The sequence below is a fragment of the Salvelinus fontinalis genome, chromosome 42 (genome assembly GCF_029448725.1).
Source record: "Salvelinus fontinalis isolate EN_2023a chromosome 42, ASM2944872v1, whole genome shotgun sequence".
Classification (NCBI taxonomy): domain Eukaryota; kingdom Metazoa; phylum Chordata; class Actinopteri; order Salmoniformes; family Salmonidae; genus Salvelinus; species Salvelinus fontinalis.
In genome coordinates this window covers 3213407-3238706 of record NC_074706.1, presented here as the reverse complement: position 1 = coordinate 3238706, position 25300 = coordinate 3213407, and the positions used below count along the sequence as shown (strand labels likewise).

Sequence of the window (25300 nt, the reverse complement as noted above, 5' to 3'; positions counted from 1 at the left end):
AGCCGACCTCCGCCCAGTACCCTGCACTGAACCTTAGTCACTGTTCTAGCCGGCCTCCGCCCAGTACCCTGCACTGAACCTTAGTCACTGTTCTACCCGGCCTCCGCCCAGTACCCTGCACTGAACCTTAGTCACTGTTCTAGCCGGCCTCCGCCCAGTACCCTGCACTGAACCTTAGTCACTGTTCTACCCGGCCTCCGCCCAGTACCCTGCACTAAACCTTAGTCACTGTTCTAGCCGGCCTCCGCCCAGTACCCTGCACTGAACCTTAGTCACTGTTCTAGCCGACCTCCGCCCAGTACCCTGCACTGAACCTTAGTCACTGTTCTAGCCGGCCTCCGCCCAGTACCCTGCACTAAACCTTAGTCACTGTTCTAGCCGGCCTCTGCCCAGTACCCTGCACTGAACCTTAGTCACTGTTCTAGCCGACCTCCGCCCAGTACCCTGCACTGAACCTTAGTCACTGTTCTAGCCGACCTCCGCCCAGTACCCTGCACTGAACCTTAGTCACTGTTCTAGCCGACCTCCGCCCAGTACCCTGCACTAAACCTTAGTCACTGTTCTAGCCGGCCTCCGCCCAGTACCCTGCACTAAACCTTAGTCACTGTTCTAGCCGACCTCCGCCCAGTACCCTGCACTGAACCTTAGTCACTGTTCTAGCCGGCCTCCGCCCAGTACCCTGCACTGAACCGTAGTCACTGTTCTAGCCGACCTCCGCCCAGTACCCTGCACTAAACCTTAGTCACTGTTCTAGCCGACCTCCGCCCAGTACCCTGCACTGAACCTTAGTCACTGTTCTAGCCGGCCTCCGCCCAGTACCCTGCACTGAACCTTAGTCACTGTTCTAGCCGACCTCCGCCCAGTACCCTGCAATAAACCTTAGTCACTGTTCTAGCCGGCCTCCGCCCAGTACCCTGCACTGAACCTTAGTCACTGTTCTAGCCGACCTCCGCCCAGTACCCTGCACTGAACCTTAGTCACTGTTCTAGCCGACCTCCGCCCAGTACCCTGCACTGAACCTTAGTCACTGTTCTAGCCGACCTCCGCCCAGTACCCTGCACTAAACCTTAGTCACTGTTCTAGCCGGCCTCCGCCCAGTACCCTGCACTAAACCTTAGCCACTGTTCTAGCCGACCTCCGCCCAGTACCCTGCACTGAACCTTAGTCACTGTTCTAGCCGGCCTCCGCCCAGTACCCTGCACTGAACCTTAGTCACTGTTCTAGCCGACCTCCGCCCAGTACCCTGCACTAAACCTTAGTCACTGTTCTAGCCGACCTCCGCCCAGTACCCTGCACTAAACCTTAGTCACTTTTCTAGCCGGCCTTCACCCAGTACCCTGCTCTGAACCTTAGTCACTGTTCTAGCCGACCTCCGCCCAGTACCCTGCACTGAACCTTAGTCGCTGTTCTAGCCGACCTCCGCCCAGTACCCTGCACTAAACCTTAGTCGCTGTTCTAGCCGGTCTCCGCCCAGTACCCTGCACTGAACCTTAGTCGCTGTTCTAGCCGACCTCCGCCCAGTACCCTGCACTGAACCTTAGTCGCTGTTCTAGCCGGCCTCCGCCCAGTACCCTGCACTGAACCTTAGTCACTGTTCTAGCCGACCTCCGCCCAGTACCCTGCACTAAACCTTAGTCACTGTTCTAGCCGACCTCCGCCCAGTACCCTGCACTGAACCTTAGTCACTGTTCTAGCCGGCCTCCGCCCAGTACCCTGCACTGAACCTTAGTCACTGTTCTACCCGGCCTCCGCCCAGTACCCTGCACTAAACCTTAGTCACTGTTCTAGCCGGCCTCCGCCCAGTACCCTGCACTGAACCTTAGTCACTGTTCTAGCCGGCCTCCGCCCAGTACCCTGCACTGAACCTTAGTCACTGTTCTAGCCGACCTCCGCCCAGTACCCTGCACTAAACCTTAGTCACTGTTCTAGTCGACCTCCGCCCAGTACCCTGCACTAAACCTTAGTCACTTTTCTAGCCGGCCTTCACCCAGTACCCTGCTCTGAACCTTAGTCACTGTTCTAGCCGACCTCCGCCCAGTACCCTGCACTGAACCTTAGTCACTGTTCTAGCCGACCTCCGCCCAGTACCCTGCACTGAACCTTAGTCACTGTTCTAGCCGGCCTCCGCCCAGTACCCTGCACTGAACCTTAGTCACTGTTCTAGCCGACCTCCGCCCAGTACCCTGCACTAAACCTTAGTCACTGTTCTAGCCGACCTCCGCCCAGTACCCTGCACTAAACCTTAGTCACTGTTCTAGCCGACCTCCGCCCAGTACTCTGCACTGAACCTTAGTCACTGTTCTAGCCGACCTCCGCCCAGTACCCTGCACTGAACCTTAGTCACTGTTCTAGCCGGCCTCCGCCCAGTACCCTGCACTGAACCTTAGTCACTGTTCTACCCGGCCTCCGCCCAGTACCCTGCACTAAACCTTAGTCACTGTTCTAGCCGGCCTCCGCCCAGTACCCTGCACTGAACCTTAGTCACTGTTCTAGTCGACCTCCCACCAGGGACTCTACCCTGAACCTTAGTCACTGTTCTAGCCGACCTCCGCCCAGTACCCTGCACTGAACCTTAGTCACTGTTCTAGCCGGCCTCCGCCCAGTACCCTGCACTGAACCTTAGTCACTGTTCTAGCCGACCTCCGCCCAGTACCCTGCACTGAACCTTAGTCACTTTTCTAGCCGGCCTTCACCCAGTACCCTGCTCTGAACCTTAGTCACTGTTCTAGCCGACCTACCACCCGGGACTCTACCATGCACCTTAGAGACTGCTGCCCTATGTACACAGTCATTGAACACGGGTCACTTTAATAATGTTTACATACTGTTTTACCCACTTCATATGTATATACTGTATTCTAGTCATGGGTTATCCCATATAACTTATTATAGAATTGTTCTGGATTATGTGTGTATTGTTTTAAATGTTTTTTATTGCTAGGTATTACTGCACTGTTGGAGCTAGAAACACAAGCATTTCGCTGCACATGCGATAACATCTGCAAATCTGTGTACGCGACCAATAAACTTTTATTTGATTTGATATACAACAAACAGTAAGACACAACCATTTACACTTGACAAAAAATGAGTAAGGAAGTAGAAGGAGCCCTACATTTTTATGTTCACTAGAACAAACATTAATGTTCAAGTAACTTCCTACGTCATAGTTCAGAATACATAACACAATTTAGTGTCAAAAAGTTCATAAAACACAAAACAGTTCAGTATTTACAACTTTACAGGATAACAATATGGGTGGTGATGTCACTTTAATATTATAATTACTGAACACTGAAATACTTTGGGTTGGGTTACTTGAATGGTTCCAAGCAACAGGTTTCCACAAAAACAATTCTGGTACAGTAGCAATGTTGGTTTCTCCATAAAACATTAAAAGAGCTACATAGTATATAGAGTATCATTATTCTGGTACTGTAGCATGTTGGTTTCTACATAGTATATAGAGTATCATTATTCTGGTACTGTAGCATGTTGGTTTCTACATAGTATATAGAGTATCATTATTCTGGTACTGTAGCATGTTGGTTTCTACATAGTATATAGAGTATCATTATTCTGGTACTGTAGCATGTTGGTTTCTCCATAAAACATTAAAAGAGCTACATAGTATATAGAGTATCATTATTCTGGTACTGTAGCATGTTGGTTTCTCCATAAAACATTAAAAGAGCTACATAGTATATAGAGTATCATTATTCTGGTACTGTAGCATGTTGGTTTCTACATAGTATATAGAGTATCATTATTCTGGTAGTGTAGCATGTTGGTTTCTACATAGTATATAGAGTATCATTATTCTGGTACTGTAGCATGTTGGTTTCTACATAATACATACAGTATCATTATTCTGGTACAGTAGCATGTTGGTTTGTACATAGTATATAGAGTATCATTATTCTGGTACTGTAGCATGTTGGTCTGTACATAGTATATAGAGCATCATTATTCTGGTACTGTAGCATGTTGGTTTCTACATAGTATATAGAGTATCATTATTCTCGTACTGTAGCATGTTGGTTTGTACATAGTATATAGAGTATCATTATTCTGGTACTGTAGCATGTTGGTTTCTACATAGTATATAGAGTATCATTATTCTGATACTGTAGCATGTTGGTTTGTACATAGTATATAGAGTATCATTATTCTGGTACTGTAGCATGTTGGTTTCTACACAGTATATAGAGTGTCATTATTCTGGTACTGTAGCATGTTGGTTTCTACATAGTATATAGAGTATCATTATTCTGGTACTGTAGCATGTTGGTTTGTACATAGTATATAGAGTATCATTATTCTGGTACTGTAGCATGTTGGTCTGTACATAGTATATAGAGCATCATTATTCTGGTACTGTAGCATGTTGATTTCTACATAGTATATAGAGTATCATTATTCTGGTACTGTAGCATGTTGGTTTGTACATAGTATATAGAGTATCATTATTCTGGTACTGTAGCATGTTGGTTTCTACATAGCATATAGAGTATCATTATTCTGGTACTGTAGCATGTTGATTTCTACATAGTATATAGAGTATCATTATTCTGGTACTGTAGCATGTTGGTTTCTACATAGTATATAGAGTATCATTATTCTGGTACTGTAGCATGTTGGTTTGTACATAGTATATAGAGTATCATTATTCTGGTACTGTAGCATGTTGGTTTGTACATAGTATATAGAGTATCATTATTCTGGTACTATAGCATGTTGGTTTGTACATAGTATATAGAGTATCATTATTCTGGTAGTGTAGCATGTTGGTTTATACATAGTATATAGAGTATCATTATTCTGGTACTGTAGCATGTTGGTTTGTACATAGTATATACAGTATCATTATTCTGGTACTGTAGCATGTTGGTTTGTACATAGTATATAGCATGCAAGAGAAAATCCCATAAGAAGAAGCTATAGTCTCTAGGTCTGATCATGACACTGAAAAACACAGTCACTTGCTCACAAATCACAGAAATACATTTCAGTAGTTAATTTGAGTTGAAAGACTGTAAACAACCACGTGATGAATGTCATTTCGCAGATGCTTTTATCCAAAGCAACTTAGATTCATGCTTGCATATATTTTACGTATGGGTGGTCCCATGAATCGAACCCACTATCCTGACTTTGCAAGAACCACACTCTACCAACTGAGATATGGAGGACCAAGAAGAACCTTCCTTCCAAAACAAAAGAACATTTACAATGGGGACAGGTTTGCCAAGCATTGTTCCATTTAGGCTAGCGCATTGTGGGCCAAAACACTTCCAGGTGAAGACAGTAGATGGTTAAATAGAGTTTGCTTCCCAAATAGAACCCTATTCCCTATATAGTGCACTTCTTTGCAGCTATTCCCTATATAGTGCACTACTTTGCAGCTATTCCCTATATAGTGCACTACTTTGCAGCTATTCCCTATGTAGTGCACTACTTTGCAGCTATTCCCTATATAGTGCACTACTTTGCAGCTATTCCCTATATAGTGCACTACTTTGCAGCAGGCCCCATAGTGGTGCCATTTTGGATGTATCCATTGTTTGTTTGAGGTTCTGGGAGATGTTCTATGGGACTGGGAACATGAGATATAACAAGGGTTGAAACATGTTGGAAACCCTATAGGGGATAAGGACTAACAACCACAGCAATTAGCTTTTCAATCACAACCAAACAACGCCCACAACCAAACAGCGGCCACAAACCAACTAAAAGAAAGGAGATAATGGCTAACGGACCGACACAAGGAGAGGCGTCATTAGTGGTAGAGCTGTGGTGGAGGGAGATGAATGTTTTGACGGTTACATGTTGAGTGGACTGCAGCAGGAAGGAACTCATGGATGTCCTTGGGAAAGAAACCCTGATGACAGCTTGATGTCGAAATGTTGGTGGGTAAACAGTCCGACCTACTAGAGCTGCTTCTCTTTCTCTTCTGAAGTGTCCTCGGGAATGTTACATGTTGCCTGAGTGGGAGGAACTATCTGGTTGTGTATAACAAACTGCATCCAAAAGGACTTCTCAAATGAATTATTTTAAATTACTTTCATATAATATGAATCATAAGACATTTAAAAAAAATGTATATAGATATATATATATATATTCAGCATATTTTAAGTAACCAAAAACAACACGTAAGACGGTGAGCGAACACAGTTCCAGAAGCTAATTTGGAACACAGGTCCCTGCTGTTGTGTTATTCTAAGAGCTCCATGTTGTGATGTCACAATGTGACGCGCCTTTGACTTTTTCCTTTGTCGGCCCTGAGGCGAGAAATGTCCCTGCTGGGCCACTGTAGGGTTGTGGCAGGGGCACAATAGGTCCAGGGCATCTGTGTGGGTCGACCAGTCAGCACAGAACAAGGTGAACCAGTACCTCCCTCAGTTACTCCCTTTCAGAGCAATACAAAGGGCAGACGCAGACGCAGACGCCTCCCCCCTCACACACACACACACACACACACACACACACACACACACACACACACACACACACACACACACACACACACACACACACACACACACACACAGGCCACAGCCAGTAAGAGCTGAATCTACTAAGAGAGTTTTCCAACGAAACATTCTGAGCCTGTAAGAAGCTACAAGAACGTCCTCAGTCCATTACATGTCCTATTCCATGCTATCTTTGGCTGATTACATTACATACACCCATTACATGGCCCCTTTGCAATGGTTTCACATGACTTTTAGAAAAGGAACTGATTATTAATGATGTGAATAATTGTCAAAGCCCCAATGGTTATAATATAATAATTGTCAAGCCTCAGCTGGTTAGCGTTCTGTTCTGTTCTGTTCAACACAACAACATCAGCTGGTTAGCATTCTGTTCAACACAACACAACAACATCAGCAGGTTAGCATTCTGTTCAACACAACACAACAACATCAACTGGTTAGCATTCTGTTCAACACAACACAACAACATCAACTGGTTAGCGTTCTGTTTAACAGAACACAACAACATCAACTGGTTAGCATTCTGTTCAACACAACAACATCAACTGGTTAGCATTCTGTTCAACAGAACACAACAACATCAACTGGTTAGCATTCTGTTCAACAGAACAACATCAACTGGTTAGCATTCTGTTCAACACAACACAACAACATCAACTGGTTAGCATTCTGTTCAACAGAACACAACAACATCAACTGGTTAGCATTCTGTTCAACACAACAACATCAACTGGTTAGCATTCTGTTCAACACAACACAACAACATCAGCTGGTTAGCATTCTGCTCAACACAACAACATCAGCTGGTTAGCATTCTGTTCAACACAACACAACAACATCAGCTGGTTAGCATTCTGCTCAACACAACAACATCAGCTGGTTAGCATTCTGTTCAACACAACACAACAACATCAACTGGTTAGCATTCTGCTCAACACAACACAACAACATCAACTGGTTAGCATTCTGTTCAACACAACAACATCAGCTGGTTAGCATTCTGTTCAACACAACACAACAACATCAGCTGGTTAGCATTCTGCTCAACACAACACAACAACATCAGCTGGTTAGCATTCTGCTCAACACAACACAACAACATCAACTGGTTAGCATTCTGTTCAACACAACACAATGACATCAGCTGGTTAGCATTCTGTTCAACACAACAACATCAGCTGGTTAGCATTCTGTTCAACACAACACAACAGCATCAACTGGTTAGCATTCTGTTCAACACAACACAACAACATCAACTGGTTAGCGTTCTGTTTAACACAACACAACAACATCAACTGGTTAGCATTCTGTTCTGTTCTGTTCAACACAACAACATCAACTGGTTAGCATTCTGTTCAACACAACACAACAACATCAACTGGTTAGCATTCTGTTCAACACAACACAACAGCATCAACTGGTTAGCATTCTGTTCAACACAACACAACAACATCAGCTGGTTAGCATTCTGTTCAACACAACAACATCAACTGGTTAGCATTCTGTTCAACACAACAACATCAACTGGTTAGCATTCTGTTCAACACAACAACATCAACTGGTTAGCATTCTGTTCAACACAACAACATCAACTGGTTAGCATTCTGTTCAACACAACAACATCAGCTGGTTAGCATTCTGCTCAACACAACAACATCAGCTGGTTAGCATTCTGTTCAACACAACAACATCAACTGGTTAGCATTCTGCTCAACACAACACAACAACATCAACTGGTTAGCATTCTGTTCAACACAACACAACAACATCAACTGGTTAGCATTCTGTTCAACACAACACAACAACATCAGCTGGTTAGCATTCTGCTCAACACAACAACATCAACTGGTTAGCATTCTGTTCAACACAAAACAATGACATCAACTGGTTAGCATTCTGTTTAACACAACACAACAACATCAGCTGGTTAGCATTCTGTTCAACACAACAACATCAACTGGTTAGCATTCTGTTCAACACAACACAACAACATCAACTGGTTAGCATTCTGCTCAACACAACAACATCAACTGGTTAGCATTCTGCTCAACACAACACAACAACATCAACTGGTTAGCATTCTGTTCAACACAACAACATCAGCTGGTTAGCATTCTGTTCAACACAACAACATCAACTGGTTAGCATTCTGCTCAACACAACAACATCAACTGGTTAGCATTCTGTTCAACACAACAACATCAACTGGTTAGCATTCTGTTCAACACAACACAACAACATCAACTGGTTAGCATTCTGTTCTGTTCTGTTCAACACAACAACATCAACTGGTTAGCATTCTGTTCAACACAACAACATCAACTGGTTAGCATTCTGTTCAACACAACAACATCAACTGGTTAGCATTCTGTTCAACACAACAACATCAGCTGGTTAGCATTCTGTTCCACACAACAACATCAGCTGGTTAGCGTTCTGTTCAACACAACACAAGGACCTCAGCTGGTTAGCGTTCTGTTCAACACAACACAACAACATCAGCTGGTTAGCATTCTGTTCAACACAACACAACAACATCAACTGGTTAGCATTCTGTTCAACACAACAACATCAACTGGTTAGCATTCTGTTCAACACAACACAACAACATCAACTGGTTAGCGTTCTGTTTAACACAACACAACAACATCAACTGGTTAGCATTCTGTTCAACACAACACAACAACATCAACTGGTTAGCGTTCTGTTTAACACAACACAACAACATCAACTGGTTAGCATTCTGTTCAACACAACAACATCAACTGGTTAGCATTCTGTTCAACACAACACAACAACATCAACTGGTTAGCATTCTGTTCAACACAACACAACAACATCAACTGGTTAGCGTTCTGTTTAACACAACACAACAACATCAACTGGTTAGCATTCTGTTCAACACAACACACTCAGCCATAGAGAGCAGAGTCTGCCGTCAGCCATGACGTTACTGGGTTCACAAGAATCAATTTGCTCACATGGATACTTAAAAGTAGAGATGACTTGAAAGATTGCTCCAAACAGTGCTTTATTCAACAGATTGTGATATTCACATTGACCCCCCCCTCCCGCTACACACACACACACACACATCCATTTATCCATGTGCCCTGGCCTGCTTCCTATCGCCTGGTTCCTACAGCCTCTGAGGCCTCTCTGGGGCAGGAACCACCATCATGTGACCCCAACGCTCCACAAATGCATCACATTTGCCCATGTGATTTTCACCTTCATTTAACGACTAAATGAAAACTGGGTTATCATTACATTTACATTACATTTAAGTCATTTAGCAGACGCTCTTATCCAGAGCGACTTACAAATTGGTGCATTCACCTTATGAAATCCAGTGGAACAACCACTTTACAATAGTGCATCTAACTCTTTTAAGGGGGGGGGGGGGGGTTAGAAGGATTACTTTATCCTATCCTAGGTATTCCTTAAAGAGGTGGGGTTTCAGGTGTCTCCGGAAGGTGGTGATTGACTCCGCTGACCTGGCGTCGTGAGGGAGTTTGTTCCACCATTGGGGTGCCAGAGCAGCGAACAGTTTTGACTGGGCTGAGCGGGAACTGTACTTCCTCAGAGGTAGGGAGGCGAGCAGGCCAGAGGTGGATGAACGCAGTGCCCTTGTTTGGGTGTAGGGCCTGATCAGAGCCTGAAGGTACGGAGGTGCCGTTCCCCTCACAGCTCCGTAGGCAAGCACCATGGTCTTGTAGCGGATGCGATATCATTATCATTGATACTTAAACGAAATGGTAAACATGGTGTGGTTACACAAACGAGAACTATTTATTGAAATACAGTAATGTCCTATCATAGTGAGACTGAAGGATGGAGGACCACCAGGAGAAGAGAGACGGTAGTCAGTAGAGCGGAGGGGGTTTGGAATCACACTCTCGCCATGAGGTAGCCCTCGTCTGAGACTTAAGCTTAAATGTCGACCACAAATATTTCCTCTCCGTCTAATGGTTGAGACGTTGGTTTAGCGTGTGACAGGACCCTGCTTCAAACCCAATACTTACATCAGGGTCCGTATTCATAAATGCGTCTAAGGGTAGCAGTGCTGATCTAGGACCAATTTAGCCTTTTAAATCATACTAAAGCCCTCCTACAGTGAGACTATGAATAAGGCCCTGGACTAACCAGAGTAGTGACCCTTGTAGAGGTTCTGCTCTCATCCTTCATTCATGTCTCCATAGCCTGAGGCACACGTGTCTAACTCATTCCACAGAGACCCGAGTGTCTGCAGGTTTTCGCTCCTCCTTTGTACTTGATTGATGAATTAAGGTCACTGATTAGTAAGGAACTCCCCTCACCTCGTTGTCTAGGTCTTCACTGAAGAAACAAAAACCCGCAGACACTAGGACCTCTGTGGAATGAGTTTGACACCCCTGGCCTAAGGACTCATAGTTACATCAGGGTCCGTATTCATAAGGCGTCTAAGAGCAGGATGGCTGATCTAAGATCAGTTTATCCTTTTACATCATAATAAATAAGATGTGGGGGCTGATCCTTGATCAGCACTCGTACTCTGAGACCCTTCTAGATTCTGCTATTGTCCTTCATTCATATCTCCATAGCCTACGGAGTCATTCCTGTCAAAGTGGGGGTTCATGGCTCATGAGCACAATGGCCTGACGAAGTGCAGGGCTAGCAGAACACTGAACACTGCTTCCTATAGCCAGGATGAACTACAGAGGGAAAGACAGCTGCTGTCTGTCAATGAGATAAACTCAATGTGTCACTGGACGTCAATTCCCCTCAAGCAGTGAACATATGGTGTTGCCTGTTGAAACATGCTGCATGATGACATTGGGGTCAATGGTGGGGACAATCAAGGGGATATTGAGTTCCAGTGTTGGGCTGGTGAGGGTATACACTACAGTAGACAATTGTCTAGAGTGAGTTGTTGACACACACACACACACACACACACACACACACACACACACACGCACACACACGCACACGCACGCACACACACACACACACACACACACACACACACACACACACACACACACACACACACACACACACACACACACGCAAGTGTGTCATCTCCAGTAGAGTTGGGTGATTTGGATAAAAATCCATATCTTGATAAATTTCCTGAATTGATGCCATGAGGAAAAACAGAACGATAAGTTTATAACATGAATGTGCAGCACAGGAAAAATAAATAAATAAATCCTTTAAACTACTACTGCTACTCTCCGTAGTTTGATGGTTGTAGTCGCCATCAATTGTGCCATTAACAAGCACCCATATTAGCAAACATATTTAATTTCAAACAAATTATTAGAATATAGGCTACTTATTGCAATTAATGATATCAGCAAAATTCTTGCAATAAGTGATGATAACTTTCGGTTTATCATCACAGCTCTAATCTCCAGGGCTCCGTTTCTCAGAACATTCTATTCATTTACATACAGTATTTTTGATTTTTTGATTTAGCAGATGCTGGTATCCAGAGCGACTTGCAGGCGCAATTAGGGTTAAGTGTCTTGCTCAAGTGTCACGTTCCTGACCTATTTATGTTAGTTGTTATGTGTGTTAGTTGGTCAGGACGTGAGGTTGGGTGGGCATTCTATGTTTTCTGTTTCTGTGTTGGTTTTGGGTTACCTGGTATGGCTCTTAATTAGAGGCAGGTGTTTGGCGTTCCTCTAATTAAGAGTCATATTTAGGTAGGCGTTGTCACAGTGTTCGTTGTGGGTGATTGTCTCCTGTGTCAGTATGTATGTTCGTACCACATGGGACTGTAGCGTTTGTTTGTTTCGTTTCGTTTCGATGTCGTCTGTTTCCTGTACGTAAGTTTATGTTTAGTTATGTAAGTTTATGTTCAGGTTTCGTCAACGTCGTTTTGTTATTTTGTAGTTTGGAAAGTGTTTGTTTCGTTTCGTGTTTTGCCATCAGCGTTGTTAAATAAAAGATGGCTTATTTCCCACAAGCTGCGTTTTGGTCTTCAGATCCCTCTCTCCTCACCTCATCCGAGGATGAGGAGAGCGTCACCCGTTACATCAAGGGAACATTGAATCAGCGACCTTTAGGTTACTGGCCCGATGCCGTTAACTGCTAGGCTACCTGACTCCCCATTCCAGATAGAATGTGAGAAGTTGGTCATGACGTTACCTTGTGACAACGAGGTGAAAGTCTATTTAGTCTGGCAGAAGAAATGAAGAAGAGAGATGAATTTGCACCAGACCAAGTGCCAAGCTAATTATTATATACCACCCCAAGTGCCAAACTAATTATTATATACCACCCCAAGTGCCAAACTAATTATTATATACTACCCCAAGTGCCAAACTAATTATTATATACCACCCCAAGTGCCAAACTAATTATTATATACTACCCCAAGTGCCAAACAAATTATTATATACTACCCCAAGTGCCAAACTAATTTTTATATACCACCCCAAGCGCCAAACTAATTATTATATACTACCCCAAGTGCCAAACAAATTATTATATACTACCCCAAGTGCTAAACTAATTATTATATACCACCCCAAGTGCCAAACTAATTATTATATACCACCCCAAGTGTCAAACAAATGATTACAAACCACACCAAGTGCCCAATCACTTGTTATTATTATTATGACATAGACGGTATGACAGCTCTCTGTGAGGTCCAAAGAAGACACTCTACCATGTGGTTACAAATATACCCTATTCACAGCGACTCTACCATGTGATTACACATATCCCCTATTCACAGCGACTCTACCATGTGATTACACATATCCCCTATTCACAGCGACTCTACCATGTGATTACACATATCCCCTATTCACAGTGACTCTACCATGTGGTTACACATATCCCCTATTCACAGCGACTCTACCATGTGGTTACACATATCCCCTATTCACAGCGACTCTACCATGTGATTACACATATCCCCTATTCACAGCGACTCTACCATGTGGTTACAAATATCCCCTATTCACAGTGACTCTCCCATGTGGTTACACATATCCCCTATTCACAGCGACTCTACCTATGTGGTTACACATATCCCCTATTCACAGTGACTCTACCATGTGGTTACACATATCCACGATTCACAGTGACTCTACCATGTGGTTACACATATCCCCTATTCATAGTGACTCTACCATGTGGTTACACACACCCCCTATTCACAGTGACTCTACCATGTGGTTACACATATCCCCTATTCACAGTGACTCTACCATGTGGTTACACATATCCCCTATTCACAGTGACTCTACCATGTGGTTACACATATCCCCTATTCACAGTGACTCTACCATGTGGTTACACATATCCCCTATTCACAGTGACTCTACCATGTGGTTACACATACCCCCTATTCACAGTGACTCTACCATGTGGTTACACATATCCCCTATTCACAGTGACTCTACCATGTGGTTACACATATCCCCTATTCACAGTGACTCTACCATGTGGTTACACATACCCCCTATTCACAGTGACTCTACCATGTGGTTACACATATCCCCTATTCACAGTGACTCTACCATGTGGTTACACATATCCCCTATTCACAGTGACTCTACCATGTGGTTACACATATCCCCTATTCACAGTGACTCTACCATGTGGTTACACATATCCCCTATTCACAGTGACTCTACCATGTGGTTACACATACCCTCTATTCACAGTGACTCTCCATGTGGTTACACATATCCCCTATTCACAGTGACTCTACCATGTGGTTACACATACCCCCTATTCACAGTGACTCTACCATGTGGTTACACATATCCCCTATTCACAGTGACTCTACCATGTGGTTACACATATCCCCTATTCACAGTGACTCTACCATGTGGTTACACATATCCCCTATTCACAGTGACTCTACCATGTGGTTACACATATCCCCTATTCACAGTGACTCTACCATGTGGTTACACATATCCCCTATTCACAGTGACTCTACCATGTGGTTACACACATCCCCTATTCACAGTGACTCTACCATGTGGTTACACATACCCCCTATTCACAGTGACTCTACCATGTGTTTACACATATCCCCTATTCACAGTGACTCTATCATGTGGTTACACATATCCCCTATTCACAGTGACTCTACCATGTGGTTACACATATCCCCTATTCACAGTGACTCTACCATGTGGTTACACATATCCCCTATTCACAGTGACTCTACCATGTGGTTACAAATATCCCCTATTCACAGTGACTCTACCATGTGGTTACACACACCCCCTATTCACAGTGACTCTACCATGTGGTTACACATATCCCCTATTCACAGTGACTCTACCATGTGGTTACACATATCCCCTATTCACAGTGACTCTACCATGTGGTTACACATATCCCCTATTCACAGTGACTCTACCATGTGGTTACACATATCCCCTATTCACAGTGACTCTACCATGTGGTTACACATATCCCCTATTCACAGTGACTCTACCATGTGGTTACACATACCCCCTATTCACAGTGACTCTACCATGTGGTTACACACACCCCCTATTCACAGTGACTCTACCATGTGGTTACACATATCCCCTATTCACAGTGACTCTACCATGTGGTTACACATACCCCCTATTCACAGTGACTCTACCATGTGGTTACACACACCCCCTATTCACAGTGACTCTACCATGTGGTTACACATATCCCCTATTCACAGTGACTCTACCATGTGGTTACACATATCCCCTATTCACAGTGACTCTACCATGTGGTTACACATATCCCCTATTCACAGTGACTCTACCATGTGGTTACACATATCCCCTATTCACAGCGACTCTACCTATGTGGTTACACATATCCCCTATTCACAGTGACTCTACCATGTGGTTACACATACCCCCTATTCACAGTGACTCTACCATGTGGTTACACATATCCCCTATTCACAGCGACTCTACCTATGTGGTTACACATATCCCCTATTCACAGTGACTCTACCATGTGGTTACACATACCCCCTATTCACAGTGACTCTACCATGTGGTTACACATATCCCCTATTCACAGTGACTCTACCATGTGGACCTGAGTCCTACTGTACTGGCTCCTTTGCATCACAGTTCCAGCAGCTATGGTGGAAGCGTAACAGGAAGAGCGCAGTACAACTGTGTAAGCTCAGCTCCATAGTGTGTAAAGCCCTATAGAACATGTTTGTACTCAACACACACATAGCTAGTACACTCCTGTCCCCTGCCCACTAAACTACGGAGGAAGTTCCCATTCATTACCATGTTTTATTAGAAGAGAGAAAATAAATGTGGTGTAGGAAAGCTGTGATTAACACCGACTTGACTTGTGATCTACCTTCCTTTTCAACTATATTCTTTCATCTGGCGGTCCTTTATGAGACCTGACAGTAAACATATTCTGGAATTGTCCCACAGGAACCACCTATCACCTGGCGTGCTGAGTTTCAGGGGTCAGGGGTCAGGGGTCAAGGGTCAGGGCAAAAGACATTGACCCGGGGTTGTGGAACTTATGGTTTCCAGTGAGAAAAGTGGTGCCCCTGCCAATTGTAATGAGCTTCACCTGAGCTTTACCTGTGAAGATTTAGAAGGTGACACTAGGCTGTAAATATGACTTAATACAGATGTTGTTTCAATTAGTGAAGTCATGCAGGTCTGTGAAACCAGATGGTGTTGGTGGTGCGTTGCAGTGGGAACACATGCACGCACAAGTACACACACACACACACACACACACACACACACACACACAAGAACACACAGGAACACACACGCGCACACACACACACACACACAGGAACACACACGCGCACACACACACCACACACACACACACACACACACACACACACACACACACACACACACACACACACACACACACACACACACACACACACACACACACACACACACACACACACACACACACACACACACACACACACAGGAACACATGCAAGCACACGCACACACGCGCACACACACACACACACGTGCACACACACACACACACACACACACACACACACACACACACACACACACACACACACACACACACACACACACACACACACACACACACACACACACACACACACACACACACACACACACACACACACACACACACACACACGCCACACACATTTGGGCCGATTTTGAAAGCATCCATTTTCTTTCCTAGAGGGCTTTTCTCTGCTGCTGTTTTGACATAGTCTACCTCCCAAAAGGCCCCCTGTACCCTATTTAGTGCACTACTTTTGACCAGGGCAGCTGGGCCCGTCTGGCTCTGGTCAAAAGTAGTGCACTACATAGGGTACAGGGCGCCTTTTGGGAACCAGCCGAGCTGTATTATTCAGGGGTATCCCCTGAATAATACAGCTCGGCTGCTTCCCACATGGTAGAGTCACAGTACCATGCTAGATTAGCCCGCCAGCTGAGTTCTGATGGATTGACCATGTGTATAACAACTCATAACTAATGAATGAGAGACAGCATCTGACCTGAGTGCAGCCTAGAAATGTAGCCGACGAAGTAAATGCCAGGACTGTCGTCTCTCTACTCTCATACTTAGATAAAGACAAAATGAAACGTAAAATGGTGTTTAAAATCAGACCAAAGACAGTACCCTAACCTAGTACCCTAACCTAATACCCTAACCTAGTACCATAACCTAGTACCATAACCTAGTACCATAACCTAGTTCCATAATCTAGTACCCTAACCTAGTACCCTAACCTAGTACCATAACCTAATACCCTAACCTAATACCCTAACCTAGTACCATAACATAGTACCCTAACCTAGTACCATAACATAGTACCCTAACCTAGTACCCTAACCTCGTACCATAACCTACTGTAGTACCCTAACCTAGTACCCTAACCAAGTACCATACCCTAGTACGCTAACCTAGTACCCTAACCTAGTACCATAACCTAGTTCGCTAACCTAGTACCATAACCTAGTACCCTAACCTACTGTAGCACCCTAACCTAGTACCATAACCTAGTACCCTAACCTAGTACACTAACCTAGTACCCTAACCTAGTACCAAAACCTAGTACCCTAACCTACTGTAGCACCCTAACCTAGTACCATAACCTAGACCCATAACCTACTGTAGTACCCAAACCTAGTACCCTAACCTAATACCCTAACCTAGTACGCTAACCTAGTACCCTAACCTAGTACCATAACCTAGTACCCTAACCTAGTACCGTAACTTAACTTAGTGCCATGTCAATACCAACAAAAAAAGTGCATATACTTTTATATATAAGAGGTATTCAGATAAGCTAGTTCAACCACAGTATGGTTCAGAACTGCCTCACAATTTCTCTCTCTCTCTCTCTCTCTCTCTCTCTCTCTCTCTCTCTCTCTCCTCTCTCTCTCTCTCTCTCTCTCTCTCTCTCTCTCTCTCTCTCTCTCTCTCTCTCTCAGACACAAATCTGGGATGACACAGCAGTTTTTCTCTCTCATACGGCAGGAAGGCTAAAACAGCACACACACATACACACACACTCACCTGCCATTCTCCGGTCCCGTGCTGTCTTGCTGAGTAAGTCCAGAGCTCTAAAGGTAGAATACCTGATGTGGTCAGTGAATGACTTCTGCAGCAGCAGTAGCCTCAGAGAGCGATGCAGAGCCATACTGGTACTAGATCCACCCAGACCTGGGTCAGATTAGAGTAGGCTGGACCAGGATAGGTACTATATCCCTGTATAGTCCTGTCATAAAGATGGAGCAGGTCCCAGTGGTCCCTTTTGACTCAGATTGGTTCTGTCTTGCTGTTCTGTCCTGGGCTACACTCTAATAGTCTGATCTGGGTTGGATTAGTTTAGCCTCTTGTCCAGTCCTGGGTTTGGTCTCCCATGACCCGATTCTGTCTGGTTCCGTTCTGCCTTTGTGTCCCCTGTGTCCTGACTGGTTCTAGCTTCCTGGAGTTCTAGAGGCTCTTAGAACATCGTCTGGTTCTAGTGGTTCTAGTGTTCTGGTTTCTATGTTCTGTTGTGTTCTGTTGTGTCCTGCAGCCTCCTCGGTGCTGTACCAAGCATCAGTGCACTGGTCCAGGGACACGGTGAGCAACTGCTGCATCATTCTCATATTCAATGCAGCCTGCAAGTGCACCAGTGTGTGTGTGTGTGTGTGTGTGTGTGTGTGTGTGTGTGTGTGTGTGTGTGTGTGTGTGTGTGTGTGTGTGTGTGTGTGTGTGTGTGTGTGCGTGCGTGCGTGCGTGCGTGCGTGCGTGCGTGCGTGCGTGCGTGCGTGCGTGCGTGTGTGTGTGTGTGCCAGAAAGAGAGAGTAAGTGCTCTCCGATAAAAGCCCAGGCTGAATATTTGAGTGGGTCAAACAGAGTAAGTCATGACAAGCATAGGCATATCCTTGCTCTCTATCTATCTCTCTCTCTCTCTCTCTCTCTCAATTCAATTCAATTCAATTGAGAGAGAGAGATAGAGAGCGAGAGAGAGAGAGGGAGGGAGAGATAGAGAGGGAGAGAGCAAGGATATGCCTATGCTTGTCATGACTTACTCTGTTTGACCCACTCAAATATTCAGCCTGGGCTTTTATCGGAGAGCACTTACTCTCTCTATCTGACACACGCTTTCTCTGTCTGTCTGTCTGTCTGTCTGTCTGTCTGTCTGTCTGTCTGTCTGTCTGTCTGTCTGTCTGTCTGTCTGTCTGTCTCTCTCTCTCTCTCTCTCTCTCTCTCTCTCTCTCTCTCTCTGACTTCTTACTCTACTGTGAGTAGAAACAGAGAGAGATCACCAGTGATAGATATACTGTAGAACACAACATGATCTGTTGCCAGGCAGTTAGCAGGGTGACTTCATCTGGCCTTGGTCTCAAGCAGAGAGCCGTGGCAGCTCATCTCACGGGAGGTGCAGCAGGAGATGCATGAAAGAAGTGCAGGATCCAGAGAAAAAGGATGAATAATCAGGACCCGGAGAAGGAGTGGAGGAGCAGCAGGAGAGCTTGAGCTGACATTAGGAGGTGAAGCACGAAGTAATAGTGGACATGTCCAAGAAGAAACTATGATTGTGGGTTGACAATCTACTCTCTCCGCATGTCTCCAGTCCTCTCTCCTTACTCTGTCCCCATGTCTCCAGTTCTCTCCCCTTACTCTGTCCTCTTGTCTCCAGTCCTCTCCCCTTACTCTGTCCCCATGTCTCCAGTCCTCTCCCCTTACTCTGTCCCCATGTCTCCAGTCCTCTCCCCTTACTCTGTCCCCATGTCTCCAGTCCTCTCCCCTTACTCTGTCCCCTTGTCTCCAGTCCTCTCCCCTTACTCTGTCCCCATGTCTCCAGTCCTCTCCCCTTACTCTGTCCCCATGTCTCCAGTCCTCTCCCCTTACTCTGTCCCCATGTCTCCAGTCCTCTCTCCTTACTCTGTCCCCATGTCTCCAGTTGTCTCCCCTTACTCTGTCCCCATGTCTCCAGTCCTCTCCCCTTACTCTGTCCCCATGTCTCCAGTCCTCTCCCCTTACTCTGTCCTCTTGTCTCCAGTCCTCTCCCCTTACTCTGTCCCCATGTCTCCAGTCCTCTCCCCTTACTCTGTCCCCATGTCTCCAGTCCTCTCCCCTTACTCTGTCCCCATGTCTCCAGTCCTCTCCCCTTACTCTGTCCCCTTGTCTCCAGTCCTCTCCCCTTACTCTGTCCCCATGTCTCCAGTCCTCTCCCCTTACTCTGTCCCCATGTCTCCAGTCCTCTCCCCTTACTCTGTCCCCATGTCTCCAGTCCTCTCTCCTTACTCTGTCCCCATGTCTCCAGTTGTCTCCCCTTACTCTGTCCCCATGTCTCCAGTCCTCTCCCCTTACTCTGTCCCCTTGTCTCCAGTCCTCTCTCCTTACTCTGTCCCCATGTCTCCAGTTGTCTCCCCTTACTCTGTCCCCTTGTCTCCAGTCCTCTCCCCTTACTCTGTCCCCTTGTCTCCAGTCCTCTCCCTTTACTCTGTCCCCTTGTCTCCAGTCCTCTCTCCTTACTCTGTCCCCATGTCTCCAGTCCTCTCCCCTTACTCTGTCCCCATGTCTCCAGTCCTCTCCCCTTACTCTGTCCCCTTGTCTCCAGTCCTCTCTCCTTACTCTGTCCCCATGTCTCCAGTCCTCTCCCCTTACTCTGTCCCCATGTCTCCAGTCCTCTCCCCTTACTCTGTCCCCTTGTCTCCAGTCCTCTCTCCTTACTCTGTCTGTGTTTTTCTGGTGAAGCCCCTTGTAAAAGCTGTGTGTTTGGTGGATGTCTGCTGTGTGAAGAAGATAGAAGACAGTGTCAATGTGGGATTACCTCGGGACATTCCAGACCCCTGCACCCTTGAGACTCAAGGCAATCATGCTAAGTTATGGATGCTACAGTAGGTTATCACAGCCCTGCTGATAGCATTTAGCCCCGTCTCTACTAATTTACTTTTATGGCCTCCGAGGTAAGTTTGGGCTGATAAGTAACTGGCTGGCATCCTATTGTTTTCCAATGTCCCTTAGTCAGTCAACATAGCCTATTCAAGCCCTAAATCAACTTGCCTTGAAGGTACCATAAATGTGGATCTGGGCCTGGTGGGCATTCATAAAGCGTCTCAGAGTAAGAGTGCTGGTCTAGGGTCAGTATTAGATAATAATGAATAAGATTATCTGGACAGAGGAGAACTGATCCTAGATCAGCGCTCCTAGTCTGACATGCTTTATGAATATGGGCACTGATGTAGAAACATCAACATCCTGTAAAAGGATCATATTTTACGAACCTAGTTGCTCCGTCCATTGCAAAGGGAAAACAAATACTTGTCAGAATGTTAGAATGTCATGTACACATCATTTTTTTCTAGAATATTTTTGAAATTGTCTCCCATTTTATAGCTATGTTGAAAAACAACTTGTTATTGTGAAGTCTCTTATTTTCTGTGACTATTAAATGATACATGAGCCTTGCGTGTGTGTATTAAATGATACATGAGCCTTGCGTGTGTGTGTGACATTGGATTCTGAATATAATTAGGCTACAGTTTTACGACGGGGAACTTGTGTCCCAGATCATATGATCATATGAATGAAAACAGTCTGTAGACATTCTGGTGTTGACATGCCCTTGTATTACTAACATAAAAGGTCATCTGTGTTGGCGAGAGAACATCCTATCTTTGTGTGTGCGTGTTTGTGTGTGTGTGTGCGTGCGTGCGTCTCTCTCTCTCTCTCTCTCTCTCTCTCTCTCTCTCTCTCTCTCTCTCTCTCTCTCTCTCTCTCTCTCTCTCTCTCTCTCTCTCTCTCTCTCTCTCTCTCTCTCTCTCTCTCTCTCTCTCTCTCTCGTGGTTCTGATAAGGGGAGGAGACACAGACGGTGACCTGGATGTCAGACTGGAGGGAAGGTGTGTGTGTTTTCAGGCATGTGTGAGAGATGTGCTATCTGCTCTAATATCAAAGACATACAGTACTCTCCTGCTCCCGCCGTCTGACCCATTTTCATGGTCCCCCCTAACTTTTCAGTTACATGAGACTTACACACACACACACACGCACACGCACACCCACACATAGAGTTCACTTATTTTACAACTGCTCCTATAACTAATCTGATACTGACAAGACATCCGAGGAATCCTCAGTCAAGTAGGTAAACGTCTCGTGGTTCACCTGATTCCTCAGAACCCAGTCTTCAGTGAAGAAGGTAAATGCCTCAGTGGTTGACCTTGGCTTTGATCTTATTTCTCAGAGCTCAGTTTTGAGAAATGGCCATTCATCAATGTCCTCCTGAAAGGAGCCAATGGCTTAAGTCAAGTAAGTCTTCAGGTCTGCTTCCCAATGGCACCATAATCCCTACGTTGTACACTACAACAGCCCTATGGGTCCTGGAGAGGAGATCCATCTCAGAGGGCCTTCACTATCATGAGTAGAGGGGCCTGGGGAATGGGGCCTTTACTATCACGAGTAGAGGGGCCTGGGGAATGGGGCCTTTACTATCATGAGTAGAGGGGCCTGGGGAATGGGGCCTTTACTATCACGAGTAGAGGGGCCTGGGGAATGGGGCCTTTACTATCATGAGTAGAGGGGCCTGGGGAATGGGGCCTTTACTATCACGAGTAGAGGGGCCTGGGGAATGGGGCCTTTACTATCATGAGTAGAGGGGCCTGGGGAATGGGGCCTTTACTATCATGAGTAGAGGGGCCTGGGGAATGGGGCATTTACTATCACGAGTAGAGGGGCCTGGGGAATGGGGCCTTTACTATCATGAGTAGAGGGGAATGGGGCCTTTACTATCATGAGTAGAGGGGAATGAGGCCTTCACTATCATGAGTAGAGGGGAATGAGGCCTTTACTATCATGAGTAGAGGGGAATGAGGCCTTTACTATCATGAGTAGAGGGGAATGAGGCCTTTACTGTCATGAGTAGAGGGGAATGAGGCCTTTACTATCATGAGTAGAGCTGACTGGGGCCTTTACTATCATGAGTAGAGGGGACTGGGGCCTTCACTATCATGAGTAGAGGGGACTCGGGAGGCTTGTATTTTTGTAACTGTGTGAGTGAGTGGAGCTCAGTGGAGCTCACTTCCTGTTGTAAATGTCCCTTTTGTGTGTGGTGGTTTCCTGTCCGGAGTGACACCAGTGCTCCCACTATGGAGAAAGACACCCACGGGACATGCCCTTAACCCCAAAGGAACCAAAATGTGTCTGTGTGTCTGTCGGTGGGTTGGACTGTAGAATAGACAGAAGAAATTCCGGTGATGTCTATCGTTTCACAAGTCAACAAAGCCTATCCAAAGCTGGAGACCCAACTGAGTTTAACTGTCTAATGAGCAGCCATTTCTCCAGCCTACCTGGCAGATGATTCTGATGTAAATATCAAGGCAGATGAATGCTACAGTACATGACAGCCAGGCACAATCACTACCAGAAGCATCTTGTGTCTCACACTAGAAAATGACACAGGCATACTCAAGAAGCAGACATTACAGCTCCGCGTACGAGGAAGAAAACCCTTACTAACCTAGAACTGACTGAGAATGTGCTGGTTCACATAGTAACACCAAACTATTTTCCTCCTACACCAGAGAAAGGGAGTTGGGAGTTGCCCTGGTCTCTGTCATCTTAACACTGAGGTGGATGTGCAAAAGCGTTAAACAGAGTAATATACAGTACAGAGACTCTTAACAGGATGCCTGGGTGAAAGAGTGTCGGAGGGGAGGGACGAGGAGGAGGAGGGTGGGGAGAGGGAAGTGCTTGGACAGGAATGCGGACCTTGCTGAAACACTGCAACTCCTCTTTACTGTACGTGCGGATGTGTGTGGAGGTCTCGCCAACAGCCTCGTAGACGAGACCTCGGGCTCCTTCATTAAGTCTCTGAAAGGACCTCCTCATAGGTGGGAGATGTCCTCTAAGACAATGTTGCGCCTCAGGGCGAGGACAGAGGAAGAGTAGCATGGGTTGCAAGTCAGGAAAGAGAGTCCTTCTTTGTGAAAGTTAACCTATTAGCCCCGTGACATAGTTGCATTTTCTGTGAAAATTGGCAGGGAAATTCGTCCCTACGGCAGAAAGGGGTGGGGGATTGTTTCGAGCTGAGAAGAGTCTTTGATTTGGTTTGGTGTCACAAGTTTTCTGAGATGAAAAGCGTTTCTCTGAAGAATGAATCCGGGCTGAAATGGCATGTGTTTTGGATAGTTGTTTACCTGGATAATGGATTTGAATTTGATATCCCTCCAGATAAGATTTCTTTCTAATTTGAATTTGAGTTATTTTGACCATCTGACTGATGAGATCAGACCTACTAAGTTTACATTTAGTTGACTAGTGTTTTTGTATCAAACATATGCATCACTACAGACCCCACATACAACAAATGCTAGATAGTTCAACAGAACCAATATCCTTGTTCCATTACTGCCTCCTTTTCCTCCTAAAGGCACTAACTCTAGTTAACGTCTAGGATGTAAAGGTGATATGACAGTGTCTTGAGTCATTTTCAAACACAGTAAGCCCTATTGTTTTAGATGAACAGTGAGCAACAGTTGCCAGACGGCCTGATTCAAACACACAGCCAGACAGGCCTTCTCAACACATTAGGTTGCATTTTGACTAAATATGGGATTCCCCGGGGTCAGTTCTGTGGACGTTGCAATTCGGTGAATCAGAGGGTAAAATGCCACAGTTGCAAGTCAAATAAACCTCCATATTCCAAAAAGGGAAGGAGGGAGAGTAAAAATAAACAGAGGGAGAGACAGACAGACAGACAGACAGACACAGACAGGGAGTACAGACTAGGCAGGGTGGGTCAAACACAGGAAGGAAACCACAAGACTCCAGCAAAGTCAAGCCCTGAAGAATGTCTGTCTCTTCAAAATGCATCGTAGTTAGTTTCACACGCACACACACACACGCAGACAGACAGACAGACAGACAGACAGACAGAGACACACACACACACACACACGCAGAGAGACAGACAGAGACAGACAGACAGACAGACAGACAGACAGACAGACAGACAGACAGACAGACACACACACACACACACATGTAAACCACTTCCTTGCTCCTCCTCCGCCATCTTGTTTTAAGACCGGCTACATTTCTGGCTCTGCAGGGCAACTAAATCCTGAGTCTGGGTGAAAGGTCATGCTCTCTCCATCCTGCTGGTGGGATGCCCATCATTGTGTTTATATATTACCACTGGCGCTATTTCTAGATCGGAGCAACAGCGTTCCCGACACGGAGCCTCCCTCCTCCATCCTCCTCTTGCCGCAATCAAGGACAAACGACATGCCTCCATTTTTGGAACGATGGATCCGAGACAGGAATAGGGCAAGACTATGAATGAAACAA

The 25300-nt window shown here is 45.4% G+C and overlaps 1 protein-coding gene across 3 annotated transcripts in view; it reads right to left on the bottom strand.

Annotated features, from left to right (window-relative positions):
• The window catches only part of dlc1 (DLC1 Rho GTPase activating protein), a 152068-nt gene that overhangs the window by 74623 nt on the left and 52145 nt on the right, over nt 1–25300 (bottom strand). Inside the window, exon 1 of one of the 3 annotated variants that reach the window (XM_055909915.1) lies at nt 18030–18624. The exons of the other annotated variants lie outside the window; for them this stretch is intronic. Coding sequence (XP_055765890.1) covers nt 18030–18153 — 124 coding nt within the window. The 5' untranslated portion in view covers nt 18154–18624. Of the gene's footprint in view, nt 1–18029; nt 18625–25300 lie in introns of those variants that run through there. 3 annotated transcript variants of the gene reach the window in all.